Genomic DNA, 12930 nt, shown 5'->3' with positions numbered 1-12930 from the left:
CTCTCTCTCTCTCTCTCTCTCTCTCCTTCTCTACCTACATCAGCGTCTGGGAAGTAGAGCGCTATATTATCATCTCCCCTCATTTCCGAGGCTGGCCTGCCACCTTGTGGCAATGGAGACAATAGCACTGCATATTGCATGATTAGACCACTTTTATGTGACATAAATTACTACTCCAAATATTCACCTCCTCCACCAGTACTGGGTTATTTTCAGGGTAACATGACTAGATAAATAGATGAGTCATCTTGAATGCCAGTTACAGCAGAGTGGTTCAAAGAGAAATTCTACTTTGGTGGAAAGTACGTTTATTTACTCAAGTACTGTACTGCACATTTCAGCTACTTGTACTTTACTTGAGTACATCCATTTCATGTGACTTTATACTTCTACTTCACTAGATTTCAGAGAGAAATACTGTGAGTTATGTGACAAATTTACCAATGAGCTTTTTCATACAAAACATATGATAAACATACTGTATACAATGTGATGCATTGCTATCGATGAAACAGCTCAGTAATATATATCAATGAGTTAAAAGCATAGCTGGAAAAGCAGGCACACTAACCCTATGTTGTATACTGTCGCTGCTCCACAACACAATCCAAACATAATCTACCAAATTCTGTTCTCAGAACAATGATTTTCATGATTTTTGCAACTCAAAATTATAACTTTCCTTGAAAAATAATAAAACATGTTGACCTTGTTCTCAAACCAATGAACAAATAAGATAAGGGGGAAACTAATACTGTCTCATACATTATGTAGAATTATGATAATGATGGTAGTAGTTTCATGTGGATCATGTAACTACAGTGGACACACTTACTGTAGCGCTGTACTGAATGTGGGTCGTGGGTATGATGCGCTGCTTTTATTACAGCATAGAACTTTGTTCATCGGTTCAGTTTTGCACAACTCCCTCCCTCTGTTAACTTCACTTTTAAGAAATTTGGCATGACTGCATACAATACAATCATGCCAAAGCATGTTAATACAAACTACACAAATATAATAAACAATAAAGATGCAAAAGGCAGGAAAAACTACAGGGCTATGGATAAGGATAACACAAGACATAAATACATACAACAGGCAGGGGAGATTAGCTATTTGCCATGTGAGACAGGGAGCTCGCCATAGAAATAGAATAGTAGTAGAACAGACATCAAACTGTATGGCGCGGATAGTTGTGTCTTGAAAAAAAACTCCAGGGTATTTATTTGTAATGTAAAAATAAATGATGAAGAATAAATACTATTAAAATGAGCCCCCGTCTAAAAGCAAACACAGTGTTCATAAAAGACATTAAATTAAAATGGAAAAATGATCATTTGAAAAAGGGAAGCCCCAGTTTGGGTCGTGATGTTTCATTCCCAGGTTCAGTCGCTTTTCATGAACAGTGCATTCGGCATCAGAATGGCACCATTCATTGTCACATTTATTCATTTCTATTTTGCAATTTATACATTTTATGCAAGACTGTGACAAAGTGGGTTGGAACATGTTTCTGCCGTATCTCTTGGTAGTTCAGCCATGCTTGTTAGTAGTTCATCATTGCTCTGGGACTGAAGACACACTATCCGGGTTTGAGTGTGTTTTGCATGTTGTTTGATTACAGTTCATAGAACATGAGACAGTTATTGTTGTGTTTAGTTATTGTTTATTGGTTCAGTTCTGCATTCTATAAGATGCTGTGTTCCACACACAAAAGGAGGAGGTGCCCAACCACACTGGACGAGTTCAGCAGTGATGTCATTGGGTTAGGAGGGCAGATTAGGTTAACGAATGTATTTATGTTGATTGTTCTGTGTGGTTTCAAATGTCTTTCATATGGTAAACTATGTGAAAATGTTCTCCAGTGGAAAGTTAGTAATAATGATGAATCTGAATCAAATGGACCGAATGGAAATCAAAGACAAACGTAAACATACATTTCAACTCTTGTTACGTTAAGAGCACAACAGACGATTAACAAATCCTAATCAACTAAACAAAAACACAGCTGACCATTTGAATTAAGCCAGCAGTTGAATGCATACAGAGCCAACAGATCCACAGAGGACCGTGTCCTCAGCCCTCCCTGCTGTGGGACAGAACGCCTACATCAGGATGATTTAGCTGCTATCAGCTCAGCATTCATTCCCGTACACTATGAAGGGTGATTAAAAGCACCCAGAACATTATTGCTACCGGTCTACAGAGCACCTGTGATATCGGTGAGAATATTTCATTTCTTCATCAGAGCTTCTTTTATAGATTGCTCTCCGTGTTATATTTTATTCTATTTTAAATATTTTGGTATATCTGTTAATACGTGTATCGCAAAACTAGACTGAATTAAATGAGTAGAAAGTTATAACACATTTAAGCTTGGACTCAGGATCTCATTAGTGTGACTGCGCATATTAGTTATATTATATAGTATTGATAACTTGTACACTCATTGCATTGTTTTACTGTTGGAAAAGGGTCTCTGCATCGCGGCTCACGTCTTCCTCAGGGCTCAGCAGGGCTCACACACAGCAGACATGTTCCTGGAGGTTTCTAACGAGAGAATCAGGACTACATTCTCCTCTCAGGAACACTGGACAGACGAGGACGTGGACACAACCTGGAGTTAGTCCAGCTAGAGGACTGCTTCCTGTTCTCTCCTCTAAACTTTCTTTAGACAATGACACGCAGCAGTTAACTAAGTGTCTGAGCAACAGACAGTCTCTGATTACCAATGAATCTGTCTGTCAGGTAGTGGTGAAACAGATTATAAAACTCATGGTGCTGGATCAGCTGGTCTACAAGGCTCCAAGAAACCATTTCAACCGTTCTGAAGTCAGTAAACCATCAAATTATAGTCATCTATAGTGTTACACACAATTCAAATAAGGAAATGAAAGATCGTATTTTATGGATGATCACAAATCTTGTCAGTAGTTTTAATGATGTATTATAAGCTGCTTAGAGCTAGTGTAAACAGCTCATAATTCATCTCTAATATCTGTCGATGTTATTGTGAAAACATCTTCAAACATCTATGTGTATTCAAGTTTCTCACCAGCACTACATTTTACGAGGTTACATGTGAACACATGTTAATAAAGTTATAATTTACCTTTGTACTCATTTTCACCGGAGAGCTTGAACGCATCATAATGTAACTGAACGGAACCTTTGTTCGCTAGCGGTGCTGCTAACGTTGCTAGCTCTCCTGTCAGTTTAAACATGGATTGGTTCTTTACAATGTAACATTATCAGAGGTCGGAGACTAGTAAAGCATAAATGATGTCCTGATCACATGTTTTACTGAATATTGATGGATAACGATCGTCAGTAAAACTTTATTTCACACTGCGATGGTCAACGTTAAACTGTGTAATTAATCCGGGTTCACATGCAAGCAGAACTGTGAGGGAGGATCAGTACAGATCACAGACCATCAGTGGTCCGTTTCACCACTAACCCCAGTGCAATCAATTAAAACAAGTCCCCTTCAGGAAACTACTTTTATTCAGAACTTCTTGACGGTAGATAAGTAAGAGCAGGTTGACGGTGAGCTGAATTCAGTCGGACTTGCACATGTTGGAAAGTGGTTTCATGGGATGCCTCACAGCTTTTCCCCATCAAAGTAAACAGACACAGAGCAGTCAAAGGATCAGCAGGATATCTTGTGTGTTACACAAAGCACGTTCAGTCCTGGCCTGCATGTGCTCTACTCCTATTCTTCAGTTAACGTTACGCGTTGGGAGCGGACAGCACCCTTGTTTGGCAGAGCATAGAACTTGTTTTTTGGTAAATAGCGGCTCACAATCTCAACAACACTCCCACTAGCACAATGGTACCTTTTGATTTTGCAAACATTGTTTTATTAATCCATTTGTCAGTTTGTAATGTATAAATTACTTTTAAAAAGGTGAGAAGCAGATGCACCTACAAGAAGGACATGGCATGAAAACACGGGAGTCATAGAAAACTTGGACTGTGTTTAAAGGAGCCGTCCAGGTCCACATCTCCCAGAATCCTCTATTGCCTCTCCAGAGCGTATTTATCTGGGTTTTCCCTCAGTTACAGAACAAATGTGCACGGGGCATTTTTTTAGAATTTAAAAAAGTTCTATGGGCGTCGACCTGCCTCCATGTGCCAGCTCCCTTTCCTGTCTCTTTTCTGTGGCGCTCAGTCCATCCAGATCAGTGCAATGCAGGGGCCGTAGCCCGAGGGGGAGGGGGAGGGGGGGGTCGGGGAGACGGTGTGTTGGCAGACTAAGGCGTCTGGCGGCGTGTTGGTATCTCCTCCTCGTCCCAGCTCACATTTCGTTTGCCACATCGTCGTGCTCTCCTGCCGACAGGTCTCCGTTGGCACTGATTGTGGCGTTGTTGTCCTGGTAACCGGGGGGCATGAAGGCCAGGCTGTAGGGGTAGATCTTATGGCAGGACACTAGGTAAGCCTCAGCAGCCTTCTGCTGGCCCTCGCCCAGCTGTCCGTCACGCAGAGCGTCCAGCACCTGAGTACAGATCTGCAGCACAGAAACACATGCAGAGTCAGTCTGGATGTCTTGAACCTAAAGAACCGCATCAGAAAACTCACAGCTCACAGCACAGAAGACAAAAGGAGCAACTAGAACTCCTAGAGATCACTGATCACGTTATTTTGCCACCGATATTAATTGATGATCACTGATGATCCATATTGGCAGATACACATCCCTTTGTTGTTCGATTATAGCAGCTGGTCTACAAGATCTAGACCATGTATTTTTTTATCACCGCCCAAAAGTCATTTCAGCTGCTCTGAAGTCAGTGTAAACCATCAAATATTCTAAATGTTATCCTTTTACTTTGTTGTATGGTTTACAGTGGTATTTAATAACTGATCCCATACCTGGATGCTTCTTCCGGACAGTGACTCGTCCAGGGCCGTGGCTATCTCACAGGCCATCTGATCAGAGAGAGGCTCCAGGTGGACCATCATCTTAGCAGCTGGGAACCCAACACAGAGACACTCTGAACAACAGCACCTCCTCATGCTAATCTTACATGTTCTTTTACATAAAGGTCACATTGGCAATCACACTAGGTCCACCTGTAACACTTTCAACCCAACACAAGTCTGAATTAAATACTTTAATGTTGACAAAATAAAGTATTGATGCAGCTGAACTAAAAATGATCGTCTTTTTTTAGTACACACCTTCTTTCTTGTCAAAAACCTGGCGCCTACATTACCCACGGAGGGAGGAGGACAGAGGACAGAGGACAGGAGGGGGAGGGAGGGAGGGAGGAGGACAGGAGGGGGAGGGAGGAGGACAGGAGGAAGAGGGAGGGAGGGAGGGAGGAGGAGGACAGAGGACAGGAGGAGGAGGGAGGGAGGGAGGAGGACAGAGGACAGGAGGGAGGAGGATAGAGGGAGGAGGACGGATGGAGGAGAACAGGAGGAAGGGCTGATACTGATGTTCTTTACTCTTTATAAACTTAATTTAGGAATGTTATTCATTACATTTTAGTTTTGTTTCAATATTTAAAAAGTGTTATGTTCAAATAAATTCCTTTTCCCTCATTGAATATGAACATCCGAGTGATGCTCATTTCATAAATCGGACCCGGCTATCACCTGCTTCAATGGTGGTCCAATGGTGGCGGCTTCATCTAGTTTCCACTGAAACTGTAGATAGATGTAATCCTGAGGAGTGTCACTGTGTGTGTGTGTGTGTGTGTGTGTGTGTGTGTTCTGCTTACCGGCCACTCGGTGTGGGATGGAGCTGGAGTGTTGACTCAGGTAGTTCTTGTTGAAGCTCTGAGGGTTGCTCTCCCCAAACAGCCTGGAGATCTCCTGCTTCAACACCTCCCTCACTGCCTCCGCCAGGTCTGCACTCTCACGCACTACACGCACACACACGCACGCACGCACGCACGCACACACACACACAATAAAGGACCCTTATGAATCGTAGCTCACATTGAGGCACGTCACACTATTGAGGAAACACCCACAGACTCATGAGTGAATGGACAGTATACTTGACCTATATATGCTTCCACAATCCAGACAGAGAGGTTTCCCACTTTGATCACACAATGTTTCACACTCTTCATGTCACTTTGAAGCCCCTCCCCCACAGCCCCAGTAATATGCTATGAAACATCAGCTCAGTGTGGATTATAACCTCTTGTTCCGATACCGAAACCAGTACCTAAGGTATCAGATCAGTACTCTGTGTCGGCCAATAAGCAGGTTGGGGTAAAACGGTATCAGAGCATCTCTACCTCCTTTGAAGAAGCGCACCAGACACTGGTGCAGCCATGGGTTGGAGGGCTCTATGGTTACAGCCCGCTTTATCGCCTGAAGCATCAACAGGTACTTCTCTGAGGGAAGAAAAGACAAAAGAGAATGTTAGTTCAACAAGTAATGATGCGGTTACACCCGAGATTCTAAATAATCTTAAAAATTAGACAGAATATTAAAAAAAGAGTGCGTGAAACACGGAGAAACGCAGGCTGGCAGTGCTGGTTAGACCTTTCCTGAAGTATATCTCGAAGGCCAGGAGGTGAGTCTCGATCTTGTTGCGCACGAGGTTCTTCAGAGGGATCAGGAACTTCACCGCCTCCTCCAGAGGATTCTCTGCCTGGTGAAAACAAGTGCAAACGCGGTACACGTCACACACTGGGAAGACATTCCAACGGGGAAAAAAGGAATCTGCCTCCGTTAAAACTCTGGAGGAAGACATAAACGGAGGAGGAGTCCGTACGTCGCCGTGACAGCACTCCGATTGCTTTGGTGCTGGTTCTATTTAATCTGAATGTATGTTTTCCTTGTTATTGGTCTCTGTTCAGCAGCTGCATACAGCTCCACTCCACAGAGCTACATTATGATGCATAAACCAAGATATTAGCACCGACTAGGCTGCAACTAGAAGCACATTCATTGACGAGTAGGACTGTAAGCGGCTGAAGTAAATGACATGGCATGTCAGAGTCAGGTAAATATAGGACTCAGTGATCCAGCCGACACTATTAGCTAGAATACACATAAGTCATGACATGTGACATCACTGCAGCTCCCTGGTTATTTATTACCAGCCTTAATGCTTTTAACAGAGATATTGCTGGCTAACGTTAGCTAAACAAAGTGCACATGCTAACTTAGTTCACTGAGGCCCAAAGTTAGCAACGACTTAGCCTTAATAATAATAATTACACTAATAAGTGGGATCATTTTGGTAACTTTCAGTCCTAACACACACAGCCATCACCTTTATGACATGACGCTGTATTCACACAGCTCAGCTACTACAAGCTTCTGTCATGGCGGAGTAACTGATAATATGAGCCCACCTTGGCCAGTTTGTCTGGTACAAGCTCCTCTTTGGGCCCTCCTATCTCCTCATCGTCGTCCTCTTTCTTCTTCTTCTGGTTCTTAAGCTGTTTCTCCTTCTCCGCGTTCTTCTTCTCCTCCTCTAACTGGGCCTTCTTCTGGGCTCTTCGCTGTTTGTTGCGCTGCTTCTTCAGCTCCTTGTCTGTCAGATTCTCTACGGAGAGCAAAACAGCAAACGGTGCGTTTGAATCCACAGTGACGCTCTGAAGACACACCGACAGCAAACTAGTGTTGTTCCTATCGGTCTAAACTGTTCATGAAAAATATGGAAGCACAGACACTAAAGATGGAACAGCCGTGAAGATGCGGTACATCTGGCTGATGAAACATTCAGAAGCAATGGCGTGGGTCTGTGGACTTCTGTCGCATGCCATTCCTCATCCCTCCCTTTCAATAATCTCTCGATGTTACACCTATCTAATAAAAGCATAAATATGGAAACACAGAATCATCCTGCTTCTCATAGTATTTGCTGTTACTTACGGTTCTTATTGTAAATTCTGAGGAGATCATAACGGTATTTGCGGAGAAATATAGGCACAATCTGGACAGTTTCACTATCTACAATGAGCACAAGTACATAAAGGAATTGCCTTTACTCTCGGTGTTCACAGTGAAACTACAACTAGCCTACATAGTACCGAGTATGTGGCATGTTATTCGCAGAGCACCAGATTTACGGAACAGTCCGGTTTGTGCCAGAGTGCGGTCAATGACTCAAGAGAGAGAGTATCTACGGACGCACCCCGGTGACTAGTGGTGTAACGGATCACGGATCGATCCGTGATCCGTTCGGATCACCCCTCACGGTTCGGATCACTCGTGAACCGCGGATCAATTGAGTATTTTTTTCTTTTTTTTTTACACTTTAAATCATCACAGTGTGTAATACAGTTTTACTGCTGCTGTTCCTTTTCAAGTAACAAGTCCCTGAATATCAATGCAGAGTGTCAGTGAACAGATACAAAGCAGTAGTGTGTTCACGTGAACGGAGCAGGTTAGAAGCATTTAACGGCAAAAGTCATGGCGAGTGGAGGAACGTCAGAAGCCCCCGGCGTCATTTAAGTCGCAAGTTTGGGAGCATTGTGTCTTCCCTGCAACTTATGACGGATGAGGGTGGTGGACAAAACCGTTACGGTATGTAGGCGTTATTTAAAGAGAAAGACACACGACAACGGCAACATCGGGCATGTCCACACATATGAAGAGACACCATCCCGTCTGTCAGCGACGGGGGACACTCCGGTGTGGAAAACAAATGATTTCAAAATCTGGTTAAAATGCTTGAGCCACGCTACGAAATCCACTCACGCACCCACTTCAGTGTGAAGCTTGTTCCAGGCTTCTATGAGAAGGAAAAGACTGACTGCTTTCACCCTGGCGGAGTGATTCATAGTCCGGTGCTGTAGACACGCCCCCTCTGTGACAGTCACACAGACACACACCTGGGGCAGGTGCTGACAGAAGCAGCAGAGTGAAGCTTGACAGGCCCAATAGCAATATCCCAGTCACCACAGAAAGGTCTACCCTCTCCCCAGGCAATGGAGATATTCTCATCTTTTTGAAAATAATGTCACAGTAATGGTAAACATTATTGTGTATTTGAATGACATAACCTGACAGGAAGTAAACATAGACCCAAGTTGTTGCCGAGCAGTTCAGTTCAGTTGAAACAGTGGAAGCTAGCTCACTGGCTGTTTCAAAGGTCGAGGGTATCAACATACCTCATGTTGCACTTAAACTTAACAGAATTCTTGAATGTTTTATTTTTATTTATTTAATTTTGTTTCAAATTGGATCTTCAATATTTTTGTTTTTATGTAAGACTCAAAGTTCTTTTCTTTAAGTGTTCTTGAAGTTCTTTAATTAATAAATGGAAAGCAAAGTTATATTTGACTCCTCCCCTTTTCTTTGTTGATCCGAAAAATGATCCGAACCGTGACTCAAGAACTGTGATCCGAACCGTGAGGTTTGTGATCCATTGCACCCCTACCGGTGACACAAACTCTGTGCTTCAGCTTACGTTAAGTGTGCCAGGCTGAGGTGGATTGTGATGGGAAACATGAGAGCGGAGCCGCACGCTAACGCGCACACATGGCACTGACCGGTGTCCGCCTGGCTCTCCTTGTTGTCGTCGGCCAGAGGTTTGTCGTGCAGCACCAGGTAGATCTGGATGGCGGTTCGAGCAGCTTTGTAGTAGAAAGGGTGTTGCCGCAGCACGTCCTCCAGCTTCAGCAGGTCCACGTAGGAGCGCAACGTCATCTTCCTCATGCAGTAGGTGTGGAAGTCGAATTGGTCATCTGTGATCTCCACAAAATGCTGATGGGGGGAGAGAGGGGGGGTGAGAGGGGAATGCCTGCGTTTAGATCTGCTGGTTTTAGAAGAATGAATGTCAAACTCCTCTGATGGGAGTGATGGCGGTGGAGAACACCTCATAATAACCTCAAGTGTCTCGGTAGAGATAAATGTGACTTCTTTATTCTTCTTTTCACATTCTGGACTGGAGGTCAGGGTTTGTCACCAGAAATCTAATCATGTGGCAGATGAATCAAATTTAAACATTGCCTTAATACAGTTAGAAAACAAAACATTCCATTCTTTTGTAAAAATAAAGTGCTTCTACATTTGTTTCCGTTCAGCCGGATAAGGCGCTGTGCAAAACACTTAGCATGGTAGAGAAAACCCTGATTTCCATAAATGACATCCACATTTTGGTCAATTCCATGATATTGTGCATTTTACAGCGGAAGTCATCGGGCCCTAGAAAGCCTGATATCACACTGAAGGCACAGCAAGAGTGTTGCAGCATCAAAAGAACTATTTTATGACCGGGCTCTGGAGGAAGGAGGTATGCTTGGGACAATTTAAAGATGCACACAAAACAAGCGAAAATAAATGATATAGCAGGAAGAAGAAAAAAAACCACTGGACTTATTTGAAGGCTCCACCTAAATAATGATAAAATATTATAGACAGAAAATTAATATATATTAGGTTGTGGAGGCTCACCCTCTCAATCTCGTGGCACTTCTTCAGGGCCTCTCCAAACTTGTTCATGGCCTTGTAGGCCAAGGCACACTCTGTCTGGAACCACATGCACTGCATCTCATTCAGGTTGTCCACCGCAGACGCCCCCTCCTGAGAGAAAGACAAACACACCCATTGTCACGGCTCATACAATGGGAAGTTACACTGCCCCTCTGAACTCAGTGACATCATCTCTCACATCAGCTTTCTGGCTTGTAGCTGAACCAAAGGGTTTTATGAGCTGAGCCAACTAGAAATATCTCCGTTTGCCCAGTCGTATGAAAGGTCCGTCCTATTTACTGGAGCAGTGAACAACGTTTCCATCCCATAATGATCGTTCCAAGTATTAGAAAACCAGTGAAACGGAGTGAATGCAACAAATTGCTTGTTTCAACCTGATGATTACCAGTTTCAGTCATAAAAATATTATTCGAAAGTATATAATATAATAATAAAGTGTGTGTATATACATACATACATACAGTGGGGATAAAAAGTATTTAGTCAGCCACCAATTGTGCAAGTTCTCCCACTTAAAAAGATGAGAGATGCCTGTAATTTTCATCATAGGTACACTTCAACTATGAGAGACAGAAAGGGGAAAGAATCCAGGAAATCACATTGTAGGATTTTTAATGAATTAATTGGTAAATTCCTCGGTAAAATAAGTATTTGGTCACCTACAAACAAGCAAGATTTCTGGCTCTCACAGACCTGTAACTTCTTCTTTAAGAGGCTCCTCTGTCCTCCACTCGTTACCTGTATTAATGGCACCTGTTTGAACTCGTTATCAGTATAAAAGACACCTGTCCACAACCTCAAACAGTCACACTCCAAACTCCACTATGGCCAAGGCCAAAGAGCTGTCAAAGGACACCAGAAACAAAATTGTAGACCTGCACCAGGCTGGGAAGACTGAATCTGCAATAGGTAAGCAGGTTGGTGTGAAGAAATCAACTGTGGGAGCAATTATTAGAAAATGGAAGACATACAAGACCACTGATAGTCTCCCTCGATCTAGGGCTCCATGCAAGATCTCACCCCGTGGGGTCAAAATGATCACAAGAACGGTTAACAAAAATCCCAGAACCACACGGGGGGACCTAGTGAATGACCTGCAGAGAGCTGGGACCAAAGTAACAAAGGCTACCATCAGTAACACACTACGCCGCCAGGGACTCAAATCCTGCAGTGCCAGACGTGTCCCCCTGCTTAAGCCAGTACATGTCCAGGCCCGTCTGAAGTTTGCTAGAGAGAATTTGGATGATCCAGAAGAGGATTGGGAGAATGTCATATGGTCAGATGAAACCAAAATAGAACTTTTTGGTAAAAACTCAACTCGTCGTGTTTGGAGGAGAAAGAATGCCGAGTTGCATCCAAAGAACACCATACCTACTGTGAAGCATGGGGGTGGAAACATCATGCTTTGGGGCTGTTTTTCTGCAAGGGGACCAGGACGACTGATCCGTGTAAAGGAAAGAATGAATGGGGCCATGTATCGTGAGATTTTGAGTGGAAACCTCCTTCCATCAGCAAGGGCATTGAAGATGAAACGTGGCTGGGTCTTTCAGCATGACAATGATCCCAAACACACCGCCCGGGCAACGAAGGAGTGGCTTCGTAAGAAGCATTTCAAGGTCCTGGAGTGGCCTAGCCAGTCTCCAGATCTCAACCCCATAGAAAATCTGTGGAGGGAGTTGAAAGTCCGTGTTGCCCAGCGACAGCCCCAAAACATCACTGCTCTAGAGGAGATCTGCATGGAGGAATGGGCCAAAATACCAGCAACAGTGTGTGAAAAGCTTGTGAAGACTTACAGAAAACATTTGACCTCTGTCATTGCCAACAAAGGGTATATAACAAAGTATTGAGATGAACTTTTGTTATTGACCAAATACTTAATATAAAATACTAAATATAAGAAACACATTAACTGTTGGGAATAACAGCCTGAAAAAGGGGGCACCATTATGTTGGGAACGTAAAGGAGCGTGTTTGGGTTATCAGCATCTAAGAAACTAAATTCTTGACATCAATAGAATTATTAATGTCAGTAACAATTATTAATAACGGGGCACCACCCTGCGAACAGCAACCAATAACCAAACGATAAAACTAAGTCTCATAATTAGTGTTCACTCACAATGTCAACAGTCTGAGTACTATTACATATTCAGAGTGAAAGTGAAGGTTTAAGTTAGAGCACAGACCACATATACAGCTATTATCACAATACATACACAAAGTAATCAGACAGCTGCTCTTTAAAATATAACAGAGTTTATTACGTTCTAATACTAATGATCTAGTCAACTAATATCTAAACTAACAACAACTATACATTCATGAGCACGCTATCTAAAATCAACAGACGACTGAAAAGAGGGGGGGGTGCGTGTGTATGTGTGCGTAAGGGGGAGGAGCGAGAGAACAGCTCAGCGACGTATGACGTGGTTGGGACGTGGTGACGTCTCTCATGCGTGAGACTCACAAATGGCGGATAGCCAACAGGAGACCTGGCGTCTATACGTGCCGGTA

The 12930-nt window shown here is 43.2% G+C and overlaps 1 protein-coding gene across 1 annotated transcript in view; it reads right to left on the bottom strand.

Annotated features, from left to right (window-relative positions):
• Positions 1-3843: 3843 nt before the first annotated feature.
• Positions 3844-12930, bottom strand: part of LOC116401290 (N-alpha-acetyltransferase 15, NatA auxiliary subunit-like) — a 25767-nt gene continuing 16680 nt past the window's right edge. Inside the window, exons 13-20 of the mRNA XM_031879616.1 lie at positions 10378-10506; positions 9474-9687; positions 7329-7522; positions 6511-6619; positions 6261-6359; positions 5733-5876; positions 4879-4976; positions 3844-4513 (exon numbers count right to left, since the gene is read on the bottom strand). Coding sequence (XP_031735476.1) covers positions 4304-4513; positions 4879-4976; positions 5733-5876; positions 6261-6359; positions 6511-6619; positions 7329-7522; positions 9474-9687; positions 10378-10506 — 1197 coding nt within the window. The 3' untranslated portion in view covers positions 3844-4303. The remainder of the gene's footprint in view (positions 4514-4878; positions 4977-5732; positions 5877-6260; positions 6360-6510; positions 6620-7328; positions 7523-9473; positions 9688-10377; positions 10507-12930) is intronic.

This window comes from Anarrhichthys ocellatus, unplaced genomic scaffold, assembly GCF_004355925.1.
Source record: "Anarrhichthys ocellatus isolate YVR2014 unplaced genomic scaffold, GSC_Weel_1.0 scaffold326, whole genome shotgun sequence".
In the NCBI taxonomy this organism is placed as follows: domain Eukaryota; kingdom Metazoa; phylum Chordata; class Actinopteri; order Perciformes; family Anarhichadidae; genus Anarrhichthys; species Anarrhichthys ocellatus.
The sequence above is the reverse complement of the archived record's forward strand: the minus strand, read 5'-3'. Positions and strand labels throughout refer to the sequence as shown.